General features: G+C 62.6%; 4 protein-coding genes across 12 annotated transcripts; 2 read left to right on the forward strand and 2 right to left on the reverse strand.

The window, feature by feature from the left end:
• The first annotated feature begins 324 nt into the window (after positions 1-324).
• EOLA2 (endothelium and lymphocyte associated ASCH domain 2) lies at positions 325-5,579 on the forward strand. Of its 9 annotated transcripts, XM_060138790.1 has the most exons (6): positions 513-698; positions 1,025-1,129; positions 1,403-1,474; positions 2,995-3,107; positions 3,730-4,010; positions 4,761-4,904. In XM_060138790.1, the coding sequence occupies exons 2-6, from the start codon at positions 1,111-1,113 to the stop codon at positions 4,768-4,770; spliced, it is 495 nt and encodes a 164-aa protein (XP_059994773.1). In that variant the 5' UTR covers positions 513-698; positions 1,025-1,110; the 3' UTR covers positions 4,771-4,904. The 9 variants fall into 9 exon arrangements, with proteins under 9 accessions (XP_059994770.1, XP_059994772.1, XP_059994777.1 ...); XM_060138787.1 differs by lacking the exons at positions 513-698; positions 1,025-1,129 and adding an exon at positions 325-467; XM_060138794.1 differs by lacking the exons at positions 513-698; positions 1,025-1,129; positions 2,995-3,107 and adding an exon at positions 376-471 and having other exon boundaries at positions 4,761-5,579.
• Positions 5,580-6,279: 700 nt separating this feature from the next.
• LOC132514085 (heat shock transcription factor, X-linked member 3-like) lies at positions 6,280-7,741 on the reverse strand. The gene is given in 3 exon segments (XM_060138796.1): positions 6,280-6,487; positions 6,489-6,838; positions 7,268-7,741. Coding segments are annotated over 3 exon segments (1,032 nt in total).
• A 4,381-nt stretch (positions 7,742-12,122) lies between these two features.
• LOC132514082 (melanoma-associated antigen 4-like) lies at positions 12,123-12,923 on the reverse strand. Its single transcript, XM_060138785.1, has one exon. It carries the CDS (start codon positions 12,921-12,923, stop codon positions 12,123-12,125), a length of 801 nt encoding a protein of 266 aa, XP_059994768.1.
• Positions 12,924-19,758: 6,835 nt separating this feature from the next.
• Positions 19,759-20,532, forward strand: LOC132513939 (melanoma-associated antigen 8-like). The gene has a single exon (XM_060138596.1). It carries the CDS (start codon positions 19,759-19,761, stop codon positions 20,530-20,532), a length of 774 nt encoding a protein of 257 aa, XP_059994579.1.
• The last annotated feature ends 1,043 nt before the right edge of the window (positions 20,533-21,575 follow it).

Raw genomic sequence — 21,575 nt, forward strand, 5'->3', positions numbered from 1 at the left:
GGCAAGGGACTCAAAAGGGCACTGCCTGGCCTCCGCCACTGAGCTGGCCTCGCCCACCCTCCATGGGTTCCCAGGGGCCCAAGCTCCATCCCGGTCAGCTCCGCCCCCGCCCCGCACCTGCCCGGCTTTTTCCCCAGCTCGGCCCCACTCCTCCTCAGTTCCGCCTCCTTCTCCAGAAGCTCCTCCTCACCCAGCTCTTTCCCACACTTCCGCCCCAAATACTCCTCCCCCCCGTTCCTCCCACCTCCGCCCTGCCCCTCCCCCAGCTCCTCCCCAGCTATTCGCCACAGCCCCGCCCCTTCTCTTCCGACCCGCTCCCCCGCCCACTTCCTGGTCCTCCTCTGGGTGCCGCTCCACGCCGCCGGTCTCGAACCTCCGAGCGGCCTGGCCTTCCGCGCGCCGCATGGCCTGGCGGCTCCTACTCTGTCTCCTAGCGGCCGGAGCCTGCGGCAAATGCGCGATTGTTCGTAAGTGCGTGTCTACGTGCCTGCGTGCGTGCGTGCGTGCGTACGTGTGGACGTGCATGCGTTCACCCCGGAAATAAGGAGCGTCAGCGCTTGCGGGCGCGGCTACCTGTCACCGGTCCCGGTTCCCCGAGGCGGACGACCGTCCTTCCCGGTGGCCGCAGCCGGGCCGTCCCACCGCGCCCGCGACTCGCCCCGCCCACAAGGAGCCAGGACCCGCCGCGCCCGCGGACGGTACCTCCGGGCGGGAGTTTCCCGGGATCTGCGTCGGGGAGCGCGCGCGGGGCGGCCGAGGCTGCACCTTCCTGTCCCCTCCACCGCCACCGTCCCCGCCCGCCATCCTTCCACGTGTGTGTCCCGCGATGCGCTGGTCCACACGCACCAGCCGCCCGCAGTCCTGCCACCCCCCGCCTCCCGCGGGCACCGCCCCCACCCCCCAGCCCCCACACCCCACACCCCACCCCCCACAACCCCCACCCCACCCCACACCCCACCCACCTCCCTGCCCTGCGGTGCTCAGCTGCTTGTCCACGGCTCCCCTCTCGGTGGGGCCCAGCCAGGAGTCCATTGAGGGTCACGGACTGTGGGGCTCTCCAGATCCTTCCCGCGTGGCACTGTGAGGAGAGGTGTCGTTTTCTCCTGTTGGATGCGGGAGCTGCTGGGCTGTAAGGTCACCGTCACTCCTGTGGGATGGGCTTCTGTGCTGCGGGCTGAGGCATCGTGGGGTCCCCGACCCAGCCGGGCGGGGACGGAGCCGTTGCCTTGATGAGCAGGACCAACCCTGAGGGAGGCGGCACGTGTGTTTCTCATCGGTTGGGCCCTCCTGGGTCCTGGTGGTCTCCGGTCCCTGCCGAGAAGAAGACCGTTGTGGTTCCTTGGCCGGCATTGCTGTCTTGTGGCTGATGACTTTTCTCCTTGTCCCTCTGGTTCTCGTGCAGGTGAAGACACCCAGACAAGTGGAAGAGTGTTTTCTCCTCTGGCCACCAAGCAGGCACCCTCTGCGTCGAGAGGTAGGCGGGCACTCAGCCGCCTTCTTCCCGAGGGACTCTCCCCAGGGATTCCGCCCGCACGGTTCGGGTCCCGTGGTTGTGATCTGGTGGCGCCCGTGAGGAAGGGGCTGGCTGAGAAGCTGAGTGGCGGAAACCGCGGGCGAGCCTGGGATCCAGTCACACACCCCAGTAGGAGCCGGAGAAACGGCCAGGCCCCAGGGACTGGCCAGCCTCCCTCGTAACTAACCCAAACGCAGTGAGGAGGGCGACCCTTTGTCACCCATCAGGTTGGCAGAGGTTAAGCGGGGTGATGATGCTCGGGGGCCCGCCAGTGCGTGAGGGCACGGCAGCCTCGCCCGTGGCTGGCAGAGTGTACGTGGGGGAGCCTTTGCGGAAGGCCGTTTGCTGGCGTGTGTCAGCATCTCGGGATGTGTGCCGTGTGACGCGGGCCTCCTCCGGCCCGGGGCTTCAGTTAGCGAGTGTGTGGTCGTGTTGAGTGTCTAGAGGGGCAGAAAGTGCCAAGCAGTCTGGGAGTCCCCATCGGCGGGGGAAGAGTCAGTAACCTGTGGGACAGCCGACGACGGGGTACCGTGTGGGCGGTGAAAATAGGACAGATGGAGACGTCCAGACGTGAAGCGGTGTTCCCGAGGTGCTGTGAGCGGAGAAGTCATCCCCCACCCCCGCGTGGAGAGGTGTCCAGGACAGGGCTGACCCTCTGTGATCGCTCGCCCGGGCAGTCGTGTCAGAGTCCCACGGTCTGGGTGGCTTGAACTACAGAACGTATTGCCTTGCGGTTCTGGAGGCCAGAAGCCCGAGATCTAGGTGCCGCCGGTGGTGGCTCTTGTGGGGGCTGTGGAGGGAATCTGTCCCATCCCGCCCCCCTCACTCCCGGGGCTCTGCTGGCTCTCCTGTGTGCCGCTCTGTCTCTAACTGGCCCCTTTTTGTGGGGACATCAGTCCTGTTAGAGGAGGGTCGACCCTAATGAGCTCATCGGACCTTGATCACCCCTGTGAAGACCTTTGCTTTGTAGGTAGGGTCACACTCTGAGGAACTTGGGGTTGAGATTCCAGCACGTGAATTTCAGGGGCACGGTGTGACCCCTACCACTCTCCAAAGGCTCTGAGGTAGGAGCACACGTGGAACGTTCCAGGGATGGAAGGAAGGCCTTCATGGCTGCAGGGAGTGAATCCAGGGGCGAGGAGAGCAGGCAGCCAGGGGGAGGAGCCAGACCATGTGGGGCCTCATGGGCCCTGGAGAGAAATGTGTCTCCGCTCTGCTCGGGGAAGGAAAGCCTTGGAAGGTCCTGGACTGGCTGCCTTTGCGGCCTTGTCCCCCGTCCTCACAGCCACGTGGAAGTGGAGGCTCCGTGCGGTGCCGTGACCCGGCTGACTTTCAGGCCCGCGGCTCCCCTGCTCCTCTGTCCTCAGCGAGCAGGGACCCTCCCCCCACCACCCAGGTACAAGGAAAGCAGGCGAGGACGGGGGCGCGTGGAGTCAGGTCCCCTGGAACCATGCGCTGTCTCTCCTTCGGCGCCTCCTCAGCTGCAGAGCGGGGTGACGGTAACCTCCCGGGTTATTTGAGGATTGAATTCTGTGGTCCCTGGATGGTGCCCGTCCCAGGTCCTGGCGTGGAGACGGAACGCGCACCAGTGCCGGTAGTTCCTGCCGTCACGTATCCTTTCTCGGGCTCCGGGCCGGGGTGGAAGCGGTGGTGCGGGAAGGGGTGGGAGGAGGGTGGCTCCCAAGGCGCGCGGGGAAGAGACACCTGGCAGGGCCATGTGAGAGCCAGGCCGTCCCCAGGGCCGAGCCAAGGTTGGTTGCCAAGGATTTGCACTCAGCAGCCCTGGGTAAGATGGGGGATCCGCAGAGCATGGGCAGCGGCAGGGCCAGGGAGCTGCGGGGCCGGGGGCAGGGGCGAAGCCAGGCCCAGGACTGTCCCTGTCTGTGCCGGGAGAGGGCCAGAGCCCGGCCACTGGGCTGTGAAGCCAAGGGGCCGTCCCTCCCTCCTCTCTGCCGCCCGGGGCCCAGTGCCCTCTGTCGTGGAATTGCCCACACGCCTCTCTCTCGCTGTCCCGGCCTCCCTTGTGAGGTCCCCGCGGACTCCATCTGATGGACGGATCCCCCCGGTCGGCACCCCCTGTCAGCTGACGGGCGCGGAGACGGATGGAAGGGGCTGGCGCCCGGGGGGCCCACGGGGCTGAGGTCAGGCCCACGGGTCATGAGCTCGGAGGCCGGCACGTCAGGCTGCTTGACCGTTCTGGTTCTGTGTTTCCACAGGCGCGTGAGGCCCTGGGAGCTCTGGGAGATGAAGTTCGGCTGCCTGTCCTTCCGGCAGCCTTATGCGGGTTTCGTCTTAAATGGGGTGAAGACCCTGGAGACGCGGTGGCGGCCCGTGCTGAGCGGCCAGCGGCACCGCACCCTGGCCGTCCACATCGCGCACAGGGACTGGGAGGACGCGGCCTGGAGGGAGCTGCTGGCCGGGAGGCTGGGGATGAGCCCCGCGCAGATCCAGGCCTTGCTGCGGGACGGGGAGAAGTTCGGCCGCGGAGTGATAGCCGGCAAGTGACGGTCGCCTCCCGGGGCTGCCCCCCAGGGTCTCACCCGGGGCTTTGGCGTCTCGTTTTCTTTTGAACCGGTCGGTGTGGGGTTAGGGTTCGTTTTCCTGAGGCACCTCGCCTTCGGAGGGGCCGGGAAGGTCCCCTCCCCGCCACTCTGGGCCTCAGTCCCCCTTTGTGCTCTGAGAGGCAGAGGCGGGTCCGGCTCTGCCCGTGGCGCTCGCCTCCGTGTGTGTCCGTGTGCGCGCCGTGGCAGAGCCCGCGGGAGGCAGCACGGCAGCCAGAGCTGCGTGTGAGGGGGACCTGGGGACTCGGGCTGCCCGCCCGGCTTCACGCGCCCGCCTCACCCCCGCTGCCCGCCGCATCCTGAGGAAGTCCCCTAAAGCCCCCGGCGGGGGCAGGTCCCGCATCAACCGCTGGCCCCCGGTGGATCGCTCAGGGACCTGATTGCCCGTAGGCCCCCCGCAGCGGCGGCCCGGGGCCCTCCTGACCTGTACCTGCTGCCTGCAGCGGTCGGGCCTTGGTGGGGTTGTGGGGGACCAGGCCTCTCCTTTTCATTGCTCTCCCTCCCTCCCTCCCTCCCTCCCTCGGCCTCGCCCCCAATTCCCTGAACCGAGGTTGGCGGGTGCGAAGTGCTCGGCCAGAGGGACCCAGCTCACCCCGGGTCCCCTCGATGACGTGGTCTTGGTCTCTAGCGGTCGTGACTTTGAATCACCTTGTTCTCCATCTGTGTGCTTGTGTCTTTGTGCACAGGGCTGGTTGACATTGGGGACACTTCGCTGTGCCCGGAAAACTTAGGTCCCAACGAGGTTGCGGAGCTGGAGAATCAAGCCCTGCTGCCCAACCTGCAGCAGAAGTACCTGACTGCGCTTGCCAACCCCCGCTGGCTGCTGCAGCCTGTCCCCGGGAGAGGCGGGAAGGACGTCTTCCAGGTGGACATCCCCGAGCACCTGATCCCCTTTGGGCAGGAGGCCTGACCAGACTGGGCTCTCGAGAGGAAGGTGACCGAGAGACCGGCTCATTGTGCCACCGTCCACTCGCCTTCACGCCCTGGACGTGCACGTCTGGTTCGGTCTGAATCGGCCCTGCCCCGGGGAGCGCTGCCCGCTCCGTGCTGTTCACGGAAGCAGACGTGCCCACCTGGTGCAGGGACAGGGGTTGGGACTCTCCTCGTGCGATGCCGCTCTGGGCTCAGCGACAGAGTCTCGAGGACTTTGACCTTTAGGAAAAGATGGCAGGGCCACTCGTTTTGGCCCTACTGGTTCTGGGTGGTTGAGAGAGATGTGTTTTGGGGGGACCAGTTAGCGTTTTCCCCTCTTTGGCCTGGTCAGAGCTCCCAGATGTTTGGACCGCGTCTGGGGAACGAACGATGGGGGAAGGCCGGTGGCGGGCCTCGTGCACGCGCGAGAGGACCGCAGGCCCAGAAAGAGGGCGCGGTCTGTCCTTGCAGGTGACCCTGGCCCTGTTGTAAAGCGTCCCTTGGCTCACGAAGCGTGTGTGTTAGACGTGCTGCCCGGCCACTTCACGTCCGAAGACAGGCTCCTAAATACAGCTCTGACGGCAAAGTGAAAAGGGCTGGCGCTCGCTTTGTGGAAACCTCTTTTACTTCTCTGTGGGGTTTGGGGCCATTTGTCAGCAAGCTTTCTAGGGGTTGTCACCTCTGAAGGTGCTGGGCTTTCCCCCAGGTGTCGGCTGGGAAGGGCCCGTCTCTTCTGAGGCAGACGGCAGTGTGCACGCCTACCTTGGTGGGTGGGATGGCCCTCCTTTCCGGCGGGCCTCTTTGGGAGGCCCCTGGATGGTGGGCTGGACACACGCTCAGCTGCGGGTCAGAAACTTCTGGCATCGTAGGGGGACCCAGGAGGAGGCTCCTTCTGCTTCAGGATGCATGACTAATGGAAGGTGACACCCCTGAGGTCAGGAGCCAGGCTGTGCTGCCTCCTGACTAGCAGGCAAGGCCCAGGGACCAGCCTGTCCTGGGCTGGCCTCAGCGCTCCCGAGCCACGTCCGTGGCTGAGCGTGGGAAATGCTGCGGCTTCTAAACGAAAGGGGGCGGCGGGGACCAAAGCCTGCCGGGGCTGTGGGTTTCCAGCCTCGTCGGGCCCGTCCACTGAGATGTGTGACTAGTACGGACAGTTAGAAAGGACACAAGACTCGCACTTCTCGTTCGATTCTTCATTTGCTCCCGTGGACTTTGGCTTTTCTTTATTAGAGACAAAAGTAGGTTCTTGGTTATGAGATGGGGCTTTTTGTGTGTCCCCAGGGGCCTGCGAGCTCAGGGATCGCAGTGGTCCTTGCACTGTTGGTGGAGAGCACGCCTGCAGTCTGAGGAGCCCCCCTACTCCTCGTCCACCTCAGGGACCTTGTTTGGGGACGTAGCTAAAAGGGCCCCCGGCAGGAGGGAGAGACAGCTGTTGTACAGAGACATCTCCGAGCCATAAGCCGGGTAAACCGTGGGGCTGGCGGGCAGTTCCCTGGCGCCATAGCGGGGGCACAGAAGTGACATTCCAGGGAGTGCCCTGCCCGCTCAGGCCGCCCTGCTCACTGGGGGCGTGGTGTTCCCTGGCCCATCCCGCTCCACCGCTCGTAGAGCACGTGCTAGAGGACAGGAGAGGCTGGGTAGCGCTGGGCCCCTGAGCACCTGGGGCTTTCTTCTGGGTGGTGGAATCGTTGTAAGGGATTTGTGGGGAGCGTCTAGTGGCAGCCACCGGCTTCTTTCCCTTCGGGGCTGTTGCGCTGGTCCCGGGCTGATCAGTTGCTCCCAGGTTGCATTTTCTCTGAATGTTCTCGATGAGCAGAGGCTTGTGTCTCTGAAAGTTGGAGTTGCAGAAGATCTGAAATGAAACGAATCACTTTAGCCATTCTGGGAGAAAATACCCACTCCTCCCCGCCCACCCCCGTCCCTCATAATGGTCTTATCTGACTGTGGAGAAAAGGTCTCTTTAAGTTCCTGGCAGGTTATTCCGCCCTGGAGTGTGCGCTCCCTAGAGCTCCCCGAGGCGAGCCTCGGTCGAGGTGTTACTGTCGCTGCCTGACATCTCGTGGCCTCTCGAGAGGGTCTGTAGGCGCACCTGCAGGTCCCCTCTAAGGGGCTGTGGCTGAATACCACAGGCTCTACTTTCTCATCTTTCCTTAACTACCTTCTCACGTGAGGAAACTTATTCTCGGAAATGAAACCCGTTCAGCACGTGGCCCATCTGGCCTCCCCGGGAGGTGTTCGAATAACAAGAGAACGTGGGCAGCGGAAGGGCTTTCTACTTTACCATCAGCCTCTTCTTCCCTGGAGAGCGGCTGCTCAGGCGTATTTTGCTGAATCCCTGCCGGTTCATTTGGCGGATGAAAGTCGTCAAGCTGTCTGTGTTGAAAATCCTGTCTGCGCCTCTGCGGTGAAGAACCTCCCTCTGGAAGAGGTCTTCCTCGACGATCACCATATCTCCCTTGTCATTCCAGCGCACAGAGGTGAAGGCGGGCTCCTCCGCCATCGTCCAGAGCTTTCTTGGGAGGGAGAGCTGAAGAATACTCTGGTTGGCCACACCGTAGTCTGCGCCCTGTGGTGGCGGGTTGTCTTGGGAGCCGGGATCTGGGCTCTCGGCTTGGTCGCCCTGCTTCTCCGAACTCTCCCGTGAATCCACGTTGGGATGCGGGGACGCACGAGAGGGGACCCACGTTGCTGGCTCTGCGTCAGCCGATGGGCCCAGCATGGCTGTACACAGCTCATCGCTGCTCTGACTAGCCATGGAGCCAGTCTGGATTGGGAGCATTCTCCACCCGAGACCGTATGACTGAACTCTCAGGGCAGAAATGCCTTGGACCAGAGCGGGGATGCCCAGTAAATACTGTCCGCAAGACTCTAGAATCTCGGTAGTGGGGCAGCCAGCCGCTCAAGTCGCAGTCTTCTTTATTGTCACGTGGTGTCACCGAGGCGGTCTGGAGAGGGAGCCCTGGCCAAGTGTCTTTTTTTCTAAAAGCCTCGAAAAGTGTGGTTCAAGTTCCCGGGAAAGACTTCCGTCTGCCGCCAGGCACCTTGTTTCAAGGGGCCAGGCCCCGGATGGGTTGAGAAACGTGATCCTGTCTCCACTCCCATCCCTTCATGCTGGCTTCCGATGTGCTCAAGGGCCAGGCCCTGGCGAGGCGTAGCTTGGCTGCCACTGAGACCACAGGGATCACGTGGGCCCCTGGCGACTGTCCCTCCCAGAAGATGGGGCTCCCTAGCGGGCTGGTTGGCCTAGCCTGAGTCGGTGCCCACCCCCCCCACCCCCATCCCCCTTCCGGCTCTGGTCGCTTGCAGCTGTTCCTGCCAGCTGGCCGGTCCCGCTCAGATGGGCCCAAACAAAGGGTCCTGATTTCCTGCCTCCCAGGTCAAGCTGTCCCCAGAGTAGGGCTGTGCGCGACCTCACATTCAACTCGAGTGTTCCCCAAGCACCTCAGACACAGCCCTGCCCACGATGCCGCGTGGGAGGGCATAGCCACGTGCCCTCCGCTGGGCATCGAGCCTCCTTTTGGGCTCTGCCTGCCCCCAGACCCCATCCCTGTGCGGATCACAGAGGGCTTGTCTTCAGCGTCCATTTCTTCCCGTAGAAGCCCTTCTCATGGCCCAAGAGCGCTCACTTTTGGAACACCTGCGTGCGTCCTTTTCCCATCGCCTTCCCAGACCGTCGGATTCAGCCTCCCTGGAGGCTGCCTCGAAAGCCCTGTTTCCTTTCCGCAGTGGGGTGGTTTGGCTTCTGCTCCCCCCCGATCCTGGCCTCCCACGTCCACCTTGGGTCTCCGTGGGTACTTGCCCTTTGAAGGACTTGATCTGGGGCTTCGGCGTGTAGCCTGTCCCATTGAAAGCAGGCATTTCACTGGTGCGCTCCCAGGCCAGCCCTGCTCTCCTTCCCCACGCCCGCCCCTGCCCCCCCTCCCCCCCCACCCCCGGGGCCCTGTCCCCGCTGTTACCTTGAGGATACATGGAATGATTTTGTTTGCTTTCAGCTTCGACGCTTTTGAACGGGCCTGCGTGACACGGACTCAGTCCCAAGGAAATTTCCTACTTGCCGACCTAGACGTGACCGGGGGAAGCCCCCGTCCACGTGCATTTGGAAGTAGATGAGGGTCTGGGTGTCGGACGCGCCGAAACCCGAGTGAGAGTCGTCCGTCTTCACCGCAGGTGGGAGGATAGGACGGTGGGTTTGGTGATGCGCGTTCTCTGGCCGTTGTGGGCGACTTTGTCCTTCATAGTCACTGTGTAGCGGACAGAGTGGCACCTTGGAAAGGCCCGTCTGCGAGGATCCTAGGTCCCTGTCCCAGCTCTGCCACTAAGCAGGGTCATCTGCCCTCTGTGAGCGCCACTGCCCTATTTCTGAAAGGGGAGAGCTAAGAGGGTGTGCAGGAGGATCGCCCGAGGTGCCTTTCAGCCTAAGGACTGGCATCCTGCATGGAGCTCCCGGGCCTAGATTCGGGCCTGCTCCCTGGTCTTTATGCTTCTAAACTGGTTTACAAAGCATTCTTCAGGTCAGGTCCTCCTGTAGGGACATGACCTCGGAGGCTGCGAATTGTGGCGGAGGCCGTCGGTGGCTCCTCAGAAGGGGCCCAAAGGCTGGGGCCTCCTTGGGCCCAGCCTGCCTGTGTGGCCTTGCCTGCTGCCCCCCTCCTCGGGCCCTCCCTCGCCCCCTGGGTCCCGTAGGAACTGCCTCCTTCCTGGTCCCCCTCCCTGCCAGGTGCCAGCCGGGCCCCGGCAGTGGGTTTGTGTGGCACCGTGGGGTCTTCCTCAGCCGGGTCTCGGGACCCTTCAGCTGGGCAGGCACAAGCCCTGGCGACGTCCGAGGCCTGCCTTTGCCAGCCTCGCCCTCCAGCCCCTGCCCTTGGCTTCCGCGCCCTGATGCCCCCAGCCCAGAGGCCCCCCAGCCGCTCCCCTCCCGCGCTGCCGCCAGGGTCTCGGGGTGTCTGCCAGCGTTAACTTCCCTCCAGTATCTGAGGAGGCTCCTGCAGGGGCCTTATCCCAGTAGGCACTGGGGCCTTACAGTCAGTCCCAGGCAGTCTCAGTCCCTCCCTCCCCGTGGCTCAGCCATGAGCAGCTCAGCCGGCCAGGTTCCCGTTGGACAGGAGGGCCCCAGGGCAGGAGCAGGGACAGGGCGCCGTCACACGGGAAGGTGCCGGGACTGGCCAGAAATGCCGGCCCCTGGCGGTGTCAGCTCTCAACAAGCCACAGACGAGCCCCACACTGTCTCTGCTTCTCCTTGGCACCTTCCTTTCTTGGGCCTGCTTTTGTCAACTGAAAGACACCGTGTGACGCTGAGAAGAGCAGTGAATCGCCAGTCAGAAGGTCAGCCACGGGCTGGGGTGGGTGGGAACAGCGTGGGCTCGAGAGGAATTCAGACCAGGGCTCTGGTCCCCACGCCGTCACTTACCAGCACGTGATCCTGGGAAGATTCTCAAGCCCCGTGGCCTCAGGTTCCTCACCCGTGAAGCGAATGGGTGTGATGAGCCCTGTCTCGGGCTGCAGGGATGTGTGTGAGCTGCGTAGAGCAGCTCACAGGGCCTGGCGTCTGTTGGAACTTCGATGATTGGCAGGTATTTCTCATGTTGTTCGGCCTCAGACCCTTCCCCTCTCTCCTCTGGCATTTGGTTGGGCGGTTTCTTGTCCCGGTCGTGTCAGAGAATATGCAGCTCAATAGGATGTGGAAAAGCTAATTAGCCAAACAAGATGTTTCATCAATAAAACTAAGGAAATTTTCCCAGTTAGAGGGTGTGTTAAATTCGGGTGCGGAGGGGTGTTCCCAGCGAGATACGACACGAAGCCCCAGGAAATAGAATCAAGGAACAAGGCTTTGCATCCCTCCCAGATGCTCTTCCATCCAAACCGTTCCTTTGCTTCATTTCAGCCCCACCAGACATCGAGTCCTTGATTACAATTGCCAAAGTACAGTCACGATAATGATTAAAGCTAATTAGCACCTTGGGTTCTGGTTCCCCCAAGAACAGGGAAAAGAGGGCCTGTCCACGGACTCTGGGCATCACGTCAAGGGAGTATGACCGCGTTTCTCCAGCTGTTGCATATATAACACCTACTTCTTCACTATGGTCAACTGCAATGCAACAAGAGCCGGGACCCCTTCCTTCCTGCCCGAGTATGAGATTTCTCTCGGGTTCATCCGTGATCCAGAAGGACACCTCACAGTAATGTCGCATTTCAGACTTTCCCCCCAAACACACCGCCTGCAGGTCTGGCTGCTGCCACCACCCAGCTTCATCACCATCACCTCCCACGGAAGGAAGCCCCGCTTCCCAAAGCCCCAAACTGCCCTGGCTCGGGGCACTTAACACTCCAGGGCTCGCTCCTGGAGCCCCACCGCCTCGTCCCATGTGGACTTGTTCTGTGGGACTTAGGGGACGTCTCACCACCTTCCTCATGTGACAGTGGCTCCTAGACCATCACTCCAGGTGTGGGTGTGTCCTGCTTTTCCTAGCGTTCCCGCTGCTAACACAGGGCCTTCCGGAGAGCAGAGGCTCCGTGGAGGTCTGCCGAATAAATAAGCCGGAGAGCAGGGGCCTTACTTACTCAAATCAGTTTTTTCATACTTTCGTAAATCACCGTGCAAATCCAACTAAACAGAGATAGCTTAGTTTTACAGAATGACAGACAAGCAGGATAAGAAGCAAAAACTCACTACGATTACTTTTATTTTTCTAATTCTTCCCCCATCTACATTACTGCTAAGTACTTTCACATGTCCAGAGCAGTTCTGATTCCAATTCCGTGTTATCTGCTTCAGGGTCACAAAATGAAATGGGAGATTTCCCAGTCTCTTTTACAAAAGAGCAAAACTCTTGTTCTTAAACTGAGTAATTATAAACACATTCTAATCAATGTCATTCACAAAGTTAGACACTGAAGCTTGTTTAGTCTTCCATTAAACGGAATAACATTTAAAAAACTCCTAAAGAAAACACAGATGATATTCCATGTCATCTTACACAAGAGGAACCCAAAGATGCTACACACCATGTTCCCCCCACTCGCAGGGGCCCTCACTACTTGGAAACTCGACCGCTCTCTCTTCAAACTCAGAGTGAAGGACCAGCCTCACTTGCTACCAGTGAACTTGGGCCTGGAAGGAGCCTGGCTGCTGCTCTGGCTCACGCTCCCTCTTCCTCGTCGCTCACACCCCCTGCACACAGGGATGGGAAGGACCTGGGATCCAAGCTACTGACCCTGAGCAGATGCTCCAGGACCTGCCACTTGCTGGTCTCCGCGTAGGCCCGGGCACCCCACAGGAACTCGTAGCGGGCAGGGTCGCTGTGGGGCACCTGCCGGTACTCCAGGTAGCCCTCCTGCACCCACACTTTGGTGAGCAGCTCCCTGGGCTCCCCATAGACGCAGGACTCCTTCCCGGCACACACCCCCATGTTGCCGAGCACTCCCCACACCTCCTCCTCAGGGGCGCGGTCACCGAACAGGGTGATCACGCCCAGGACCGGCACCAGGAGGCCGGCCTTGGGCGTGGGCTGCCCGGCCCTCAGCACTGCATCCCAGGTGAGGCCCAGGGTGGGGACCAGGACGTAGGTGCGCTCGCGGGGGTCCACCTCCTCCACGTCCACGCCAAACACCAGATACAGGCACTCGCAAACGAGGCGGAAGACCACGGGGAAGTGGTCCCGATGCTCCCGGAGGACCGTACTCAGCATCTCCGCCTTGGAGGTCGGCTCCCCGGTACGAAACTTGAGGAGCAGGAACCCCACCAGGTCAGCCATCAGCACAACAAGTGCCTCGCGGGACAAGGGCTCGGCATAGGCGGAGAGGGAAGGGGCACCAGGGGAGGCGGAGGACGAGGGGGATGCGGCCTCCTCCCCCGCAGCCCCCAGCAGCGGCGCCTCCACCGGACCCTGGGCCGGGACTGGGGCCTCAAGGTCGGCCTCAGGCTGGCGGAGCTCACTCATCTCGACCAGGGGCCTGATCACTGGGGTCGAGCCGCCCACGGGAGTGTGGGCACGGGTGACAGGCGTGAACCTCATACCTGGGGAAGAGAGGGGGTGTGAGCGGCCTCGGCGGAGAAAGGCACCCTGGGCAGCTCTGACAAAGGCCACTTACAGGTCTCGTCTTAAGGGCTGCCCTCGGGCCTCACAGGGGCGCTCCTCCTGGGCGGCCTGTCCCCTGCCAACCTGAAGAAGGAAGTGAGGGGGCTCCTCGGGGTGCAGCCAGCACGGCCCCAGGTTCTGGGGCTGACAGGGCGGTGGGGTGACTTGGGTGTTGTGGGGTCCCCTCTGTTCTGGGAGGGGGAGCCCCTGGGTACACACTCAGGGCACGCACCTCCCCTTGGCTCCTGGCGCTGCCTGGGCCTCCTCTGCTCTGTGCCCTGAGGACACGGTCCTCAGACCTGGGCCTTCGCCTCCCGGTTCCTGGAGCCCCTGTAAGAGGAATGGAGGGCGCACCTCTTGTGTACACTGTGGCACAGCTCTGGGCCTCGGTGCTGGTAGGAGGATTGGGCCGGACTCTGTGAGGTCCCCCCAGTGCTGAGTTCTGGGGTGGGTGGTCCCCTCGGGGTCGCTCGTCGTGCTCACTGTTCCCCTTAAGGGCCTGGACCCTCCCCTTTGCAGGCCGGAGGGGAAACTCAGAACAGGACCCCGAATCTGAACAGAAAGCAGTGAGGGGGCCCCACAGGTGGCCGCACCTGCCCAGGGCCTCCCGAGGGTCCTAGGAAGGGGAGATGCTGGGTCCTCACCTCCTCCTCACATCCTGCCTGGCCTCCCAGCGCTGACCACAGGGGCAGGTTTCTGTCGAGGCCCCTGTTCCAGGGCTGGGGGTCTGCTCAGTCCTCCCTCGGGGTCCTGGGAGTCCACCCTCTGCGGACCTGAAGGCTCACCCCTCACACCAAACACCTGACCTCCTGAGGACCCCGACCCAGAGGTCAGGAAACATCTCATCTGCTGACCGCGCTCTGGCGCCTCCAAGGCCCCCGCGGAAGGGCAAAGGATCCCTCCCTGTGTCGGGGTCTAACGTCCTCAGTCCTTCCTTCCTCGCGTGCAGGCTGGACTCTGGGCAGGACCTGGGATTGTCCCGTCTGCCAGTGTGAGTCCCTGCTCCTTATACCAGGTCTCCAGTCTCTCCGAGACCCTGACGTCAGGACGTCAGGACAGGCCTACCGTGCTCATCCCGCCCCGGGGCCTCCCACGGCCACCTGCAAGGGCGGTGATCTGGTGGGTCCCTTTTGTCCTCCCTCAGGGTCCCCTCAGTCCTGCCTAAGGGCCCTAACCTTAGTCCACCAGGGACCTGACATTTTACCCTCTGCCCTCATGCGACCCCACCCCTTATCCCAGGTCCCCAGCTTCTCTGAGACCCGGAAGTCAGGAAGTGCTGATGTGCTCATCCCGTCCTATGACCTCAAGGGGCCAACTCTGTTCTGGGGTCCACGTTTTCCTCAGTCCTCCCTCAGGGCCCTCACCTTGACTCCACACAGGACCTGGGATTCTAGCCATAGCACACCTGAGAGCGGACGCTTATACCTGTTCCGAAGCCTCTCTGAGACCCGGATACATAAGTGAGGACTCGCTGCCAAGTGCTCATTCCGCCCCAGGGCCTCCCAGGGCTGAAGGCAGGGAAGGGTATAAGGGTGAGGGTCTGACAGAGACTGTGGAGCGGGTATAAGGGGCGGGGTCTCAGGCGGGCACAGGAGAGAATCCAGGTCCTGCGTGGAGCCAAGGTGAGAGCCCTAAGGGAGGACTAAGGGGAGCCTGAACCCCAGAACAGTGTTGGCCCTGGGAGGCCATAGGGCGGGATGAACAAGTGTGGCACTTCCAGACATCCGGGTTTTAGAGACGCTGGGGAGGGCGTATAAGGGTCGGGGTGTCTGGTGGGCACGGGAGAGAATCCCACGTCTTGCGTTGAGTCAAGGTGAGCGCCCTGAGGGAGGACTGAGGGGAGCTTGGACCCCAGAACAGAGTTGGCCCTGGGAGGACATAGGGCATAATGAGCACGTACAGCACTTCCTGACATCCGGGTCTCAGAGACGCTGAGGAGGGGGAGTACGGGGCGGGGTCTCAGAGAGGCTGGGGAGGCAGTATAAGGGTCGGGGTGTCTCGTGGGCACGGGAGAGAATCCCAGGTCCTTCGCTGAGTCAAGGTGAGTGCACTGAGGGAGGACTGAGGGGAGCCTGGACCCCAGAACAGAGTTGGTCCTGGGAGGCCATAGGGCGGAATGAGCACGTGCACTTCCTGACATCCGGGTCTCAGAGACGCAGGGGAGGGGAGTATGGGGCGGGGTCTCAGAGAGGCTAGGGAGGGGGTATAAGGGTCGGGGTGTCTGGTGGGCACGGGAGAGAATCCCAGGTCCTCCGTGGAGTCAAGGTGAGGGCCCTGAGGGAGGACTGAGGGGAACCTGGACCCCAGAACACAGTTGGCCCTGGGAGGCCATAGGGCGGGATGAGCACGTGCAGCACTTCCTGACATCCGGGTCTCAGAGACGCTGCGGAGGGGGAGCACGGGGCGGGGTCTCAGGCTGGGGAGGCAGTATAAGGGTCGGGGTGTGTCGTGGGCATGGGAGAGAATCCCAGGTCCTTCGTTGAGACAAGGTGAGTGCCCTGAGGGAGGACTGAGGGGAGCCTGGACCCCAGAACAGAGTTGGCCCTGGGAGGCCATAGGGCAGAATGAGCACGTGCAGCACTTCCTGACATCCGGGTCTCAGAGACGCTGGGGGGGGAGTACGGGGCGGGGTCTCAGAGAGGCTAGGGAGGGGGTATAAGGGTCGGGGTGTCTGGTGGGCACGGGAGAGAATCCCAGGTCCTCCGTGGAGTCAAGGTGAGGGCCCTGAGGGAGGACTGAGGGGAGCCTGGACCCCAGAACCGAGTTGGCCCTGGGAGGCCATAGGGCATAATGAGCACGTGCAGCACTTCCTGACATCCGGGTCTCAGAGACGCTGAGGAGGGGGAGTACGGGGCGGGGTCTCAGAGAGGCTGGGGAGGCAGTATAAGGGTCGGGGTGTCTCCTGGGCACGGGAGAGAATCCCAGGTCCTTCGCTGAGTCAAGGTGAGTGCCCTGAGGGAGGACTGAGGGGAGCCTGGACCCCAGAACAGAGTTGGTCCTGGGAGGCCATAGGGCGGAATGAGCACGTGCACTTCCTGACATCCGGGTCTCAGAGACGCTGGGGAGGGGAGCACGGGGCGGGGTCTCAGAGAGGCTAGGGAGGGGGAATAAGGGTCGGGTGTCTGGTGGGCACGGGAGAGAATCCCAGGTCCTCCGTGGAGTCAAGGTGAGGGCCCTGAGGGAGGACTGAGGGGAGCCTGGACCCCAGAACCGAGTTGGCCCTGGGAGGCCATAGGGCGGGATGAACAGATGCAGCACTTCCTAACATCCGGGTCTCAGACACCCTGGAGAGGGGGAGCACGGGGCGGGGTCTCAGAGAGGCTGCAGAGGGGGTATAAGGGGCGGGGTGTCTGGTGGGCACTGCGGAGAATCCCAGGTTCTGTGTGGAGTCAAGGTGAGGGCCCTGAGGGAGGACTGAGGGGAGCCTGGACCCCAGAACAGAGTTGGACCTGGTAGGTCAAAGGGCGGGATGAGCACGTGCAGCACTTCCTGACATCCGGGTCTCAGAGACGCTGCAGAGGGGGAGCACGGGGCGGGGTCTCAGAGAGGCTAGGGAGGGGGTATAAGGGTCGGGGTGTCTGGTGGGCACGGGAGAGAATCCCAGGTCCTCCGTGGAGTCAAGGTGAGGGCCCTGAGGGAGGACTGAGGGGAGCCTGGACCCCAGAACCGAGTTGGACCTGGGAGGCCAAAGGGCGGGATGAGCACGTGCAGCACTTCCTGACATCCGGGTCTCAGAGACGCTGCGGGGGGGGGAGCACGGGGCGGGGTCTCAGAGAGCCTAGGGAGGGGGTATAAGTGTCGGGGTGTCTGGTGGGCACGGGAGAGAATCCCAGGTCCTCCGTGGAGTCAAGGTGAGGGCCCTGAGGGAGGACTGAGGGGAGCCTGGACCCCAGAACAGAGTTGGCCCTGGGAGGCCATAGGGCAGAACGAGCACGTGCAGCACTTCCTGACATCTGGGTCTCAGAGACGCTGGGGAGGGGGAGGACGGGGCGGGGTCTCAGAGAGGCTAGGAAGGGGGTATAAGGGGCGGGATCCTAGGCGGGCACAGGAGAGAATCCCAGGTCTTATGTAGAGTCAGGGTGAGAGCCCTGAGTGTGGACTGAGGGGAACCTGGATCCCAGGACCGAGTCGGCCCTTAGAGCCATAGGGCGGGATGAACAGGTGCAGCACTTCCTAACATCCGGGTCTGAGACACCCTGGAGAGGGGGAGCACGGGGCGGGGTCTCAGAGAGGCTGCAGAGGGGGTATAAGGGGCGGGGTGTCTGGTGGGCACTGCGGAGAATCCCAGGTTCTGTGTGGAGTCAAGGTGAGGGCCCTGAGGGAGGACTGAGGGGAGCCTGGACCCCAGAACAGAGTTGGACCTGGTAGGTCAAAGGGCGGGATGAGCACGTGCAGCACTTCCTGACATCCGGGTCTCAGAGACGCTGCAGAGGGGGAGCACGGGGCGGGGTCTCAGAGAGGCTAGGGAGGGGGTATAAGGGTCGGGGTGTCTGGTGGGCACGGGAGAGAATCCCAGGTCCTCCGTGGAGTCAAGGTGAGGGCCCTGAGGGAGGACTGAGGGGAGCCTGGACCCCAGAACAGAGTTGGACCTGGGAGGCCAAAGGGCGGGATGAGCACGTGCAGCACTTCCTGACATCCGGGTCTCAGAGACGCTGCGGGGGGGGGGGGAGCACGGGGCGGGGTCTCAGAGAGGCTAGGGAGGGGGTATAAGGGTCGGGGTGTCTGGTGGGCACGGGAGAGAATCCCAGGTCCTCCGTGGAGTCAAGGTGAGGGCCCTGAGGGAGGACTGAGGGGAGCCTGGACCCCAGAACAGAGTTGGCCCTGGGAGGCCATAGGGTAGAACGAGCACGTGCAGCACTTCCTGACATCTGGGTCTCAGAGACGCTGGGGAGGGGGAGGACGGGGCGGGGTCTCAGAGAGGCTAGGAAGGGGGTATAAGGGGCGGGATCCTAGGCGGGCACAGGAGAGAATCCCAGGTCTTATGTAGAGTCAGGGTGAGAGCCCTGAGTGTGGACTGAGGGGAACCTGGATCCCAGGACCGAGTCGGCCCTTAGAGCCATAGGGCGGGATGAACAGGTGCAGCACTTCCTAACATCCGGGTCTCAGACACCCTGGAGAGGGGGAGCACGGGGCGGGGTCTCAGAGAGGCTGCAGAGGGGGTATAAGGGGCGGGGTGTCTGGTGGGCACTGCGGAGAATCCCAGGTTCTGTGTGGAGTCAAGGTGAGGGCCCTGAGGGAGCACTGAGGGCAGCCTGCAACCCAGAACTGAGTTGGCCCTGGGAGGCCGCCACGTGCAGCACTTCCTGACTTCCGGGTCTCAGAGAAGCTGGGGACCTGGGATAAGGGGTGGGGTCGCATGAGGGCAGAGGGTAAAATGTCAGGTCCCTGGTGGACTAAGGTTAGGGCCCTTAGGCAGGACTGAGGGGACCCTGAGGGAGGACAAAAGGGACCCACCAGATCACCGCCCTTGCAGGTGGCCGTGGGAGGCCCCGGGGCGGGATGAGCACGGTAGGCCTGTCCTGACGTCCTGACGTCAGGGTCTCGGAGAGACTGGAGACCTGGTATAAGGAGCAGGGACTCACACTGGCAGACGGGACAATCCCAGGTCCTGCCCAGAGTCCAGCCTGCACGCGAGGAAGGAAGGACTGAGGACGTTAGACCCCGACACAGGGAGGGATCCTTTGCCCTTCCGCGGGGGCCTTGGAGGCGCCAGAGCGCGGTCAGCAGATGAGATGTTTCCTGACCTCTGGGTCGGGGTCCTCAGGAGGTCAGGTGTTTGGTGTGAGGGGTGAGCCTTCAGGTCCAGAGGGTGGACTCCCAGGACCCCGAGGGAGGACTGAGCAGACCCCCAGCCCTGGAACAGGGGCCTCGACAGAAACCTGCCCCTGTGGTCAGCGCTGGGAGGCCAGGCAGGATGTGAGGAGGAGGTGAGGACCCAGCATCTCCCCTTCCTAGGACCCTCGGGAGGCCCTGGGCAGGTGCGGCCACCTGTGGGGCCCCCTCACTGCTTTCTGTTCAGATTCGGGGTCCTGTTCTGAGTTTCCCCTCCGGCCTGCAAAGGGGAGGGTCCAGGCCCTTAAGGGGAACAGTGAGCACGACGAGCGACCCCGAGGGGACCACCCACCCCAGAACTCAGCACTGGGGGGACCTCACAGAGTCCGGCCCAATCCTCCTACCAGCACCGAGGCCCAGAGCTGTGCCACAGTGTACACAAGAGGTGCGCCCTCCATTCCTCTTACAGGGGCTCCAGGAACCGGGAGGCGAAGGCCCAGGTCTGAGGACCGTGTCCTCAGGGCACAGAGCAGAGGAGGCCCAGGCAGCGCCAGGAGCCAAGGGGAGGTGCGTGCCCTGAGTGTGTACCCAGGGGCTCCCCCTCCCAGAACAGAGGGGACCCCACAACACCCAAGTCACCCCACCGCCCTGTCAGCCCCAGAACCTGGGGCCGTGCTGGCTGCACCCCGAGGAGCCCCCTCACTTCCTTCTTCAGGTTGGCAGGGGACAGGCCGCCCAGGAGGAGCGCCCCTGTGAGGCCCGAGGGCAGCCCTTAAGACGAGACCTGTAAGTGGCCTTTGTCAGAGCTGCCCAGGGTGCCTTTCTCCGCCGAGGCCGCTCACACCCCCTCTCTTCCCCAGGTACGAGGTCCCCTGCCCACACTCCCGTGGGCGGACCGACCCCAGTGATCAGGCCCCCGGTCGAGATGAGTGAGCTCCGCCAGCCTGAGGCCGACCTTGAGGCCCCAGTCCCGGCCCAGGGTCCGGTGGAGGCGCCGCTGCTGGGGGCTGCGGGGGAGGAGGCCGCATCCCCCTCGTCCTCCGCCTCCCCTGGCGCCCCCTCCTTCTCCGCCTATGCCGAGCCCTTGTCCCGCGAGGCACTTGTTGCGCTGATGGCTGACCTGGTGGGGTTCCTGCTCCTCAAGTTTCGTACCGGGGAGCCGACCTCCGAGGCGGAGATGCTGAGTACGGTCGTCCGGGAGCATCGGGACCACTTCCCCGTGGTCCTCCGCCTCGTTTGCGAGTGCATGCAGCTGCTGTTTGGCGTGGCCGTGAAGGAGGTGGACCCCCGCGAGCGCACCTACGTCCTGGTCCCCACCCTGGGCCTCACCTGGGATGCAGTGCTGAGCGACTGGCAGCGCACGCCCGAGGCCGGCCTCCCTCTGCTGGTCCTGACCATGGTCCCCCTGTTCGGTGACCGCGTCCCTGAGGAGGAGGTGTGGGGAAAGCTAGGCACCCTGGGGTTTTGTGGCGGGAGGCAGCTGCTCACCGAAGTGTGGGTGCAGACGGGCTACCTGAAGTACCGGCAGGTGCCCCACAGCGACCCTGCCCGCTACGAGTTCCTGTGGGGTCCCCGGGCCTACGCGGAGGCCAGCAAGTGGCAGGTCCTGCAGCATCTGCTCAGGAGCAATAGCATGGCTCCCAGGTTCTTCCCATCCGTGTCTGCAGGGAGTGTGAGCGATGAGGAAGAGGGAGCCTGAGCCAGAGCAGCAGCCAGTCCCACGTCCAGCAGCTTCTCCCGTGGGGCAGGAAGGGGGGCTGCTCCTTCGCTCTGAGTTTGAAGAGGGAGCGGTCAGCCTTCTAAGCAGTGAGAGCCGGGCGAGTTGGGGGAAGCCGGTGTGCAGCATTTTGGGTTCCTGTTGTGTATGTTGACATGGACTTCCATGTCTGTTTTCTTTAGGAATTTTTCAAATGTTGGTTCTTTGAATAGAAGACTAAACAAGCTTCAGTGTCTAACTTTGTGTATGACGTTAATCCCACAGGTATTTGCACTAATTCAGTTCAAGAACAAGAGTTTTGCTATTTTGTAAGAGAGGTTGGGAAATCTCCCAGTTCGTTTTGTGACCGTGTACAAGATAACAGGGAATTGGAATCAGAACTGCTCTGGAAATGTGGAAGTACTTAGCAGTGATATAGATGGGGGAAGAAATAGAAAAATAAAAGCCATTGTTGTTCCAATTCTTGCTTCCCTGTCTTGTCTGTCATTCTGTAAATAAAACGAACTATCTCTGTTGAGTTGGATTTGCACAGGTATTTTAAGAAAGTAGGAGAAGGTTCATCTGCGTCAATAAGCCCCCTGCCCACTGGCTTGTTTATTCCGCAGACCTCCACGGAGCCTCTGCTCTCCGGAAGGGCCTGTGTTAGTAGCGGGAACGCTAGGAAAAGCAGGACACACCCACACCTGGAGTGATGGTCTAGGAGCCACTGTCACATGAGGAAGGTGGTGAGACGTCCCCTAAGTCCCACAGAATAAGACAACATGGGACGAGGCGGTGGGGCTCCAGGAGCGAGCCCTGGAGTGTTAAGTGCCCCGAGCCAGGGCACTTCGGGCCTTTGGGAAGTGGGGGTTCCTTCTGTGGGAGGTGATGGTGATGAAGCTGGGTGGTGGCAGCAGCCAGACATGCAGAGGGTGTGTCTTGGGTTGCAGGGGAAAGTCTGAAATGGGACATTGCTGTGAGATGTCCTTCTGGGTCGTGGATAAAGCCGAGAGAAATCTCGCCCTGGGGCAGGAAGGAAGGGGTGC

Source organism: Lagenorhynchus albirostris, chromosome X (genome assembly GCF_949774975.1).
Source record: "Lagenorhynchus albirostris chromosome X, mLagAlb1.1, whole genome shotgun sequence".
NCBI classification, from domain to species: Eukaryota; Metazoa; Chordata; class Mammalia; order Artiodactyla; family Delphinidae; genus Lagenorhynchus; species Lagenorhynchus albirostris.

Excerpts from the sequence above, each read along its gene's own strand:
- LOC132514082 (XM_060138785.1), bottom strand. The coding sequence starts at position 12,923 with ATGAGTGAGCTCCGCCAGCCTGAGGCCGACCTTGAGGCCCCAGTCCCG.
- EOLA2 (XM_060138786.1), top strand. The coding sequence starts at position 3,671 with ATGAGCTCGGAGGCCGGCACGTCAGGCTGCTTGACCGTTCTGGTTCTG. Across the intron at positions 4,011-4,760 it reads CGGCCGCGGAGTGATAGCCG|GGCTGGTTGACATTGGGGAC; the intron begins GCAAGTGACGGT and ends CTTTGTGCACAG.
- LOC132513939 (XM_060138596.1), top strand. The coding sequence starts at position 19,759 with ATGAGTGAGCTCCGCCAGCCTGAGGCCGACCTTGAGGCCCCAGTCCCG.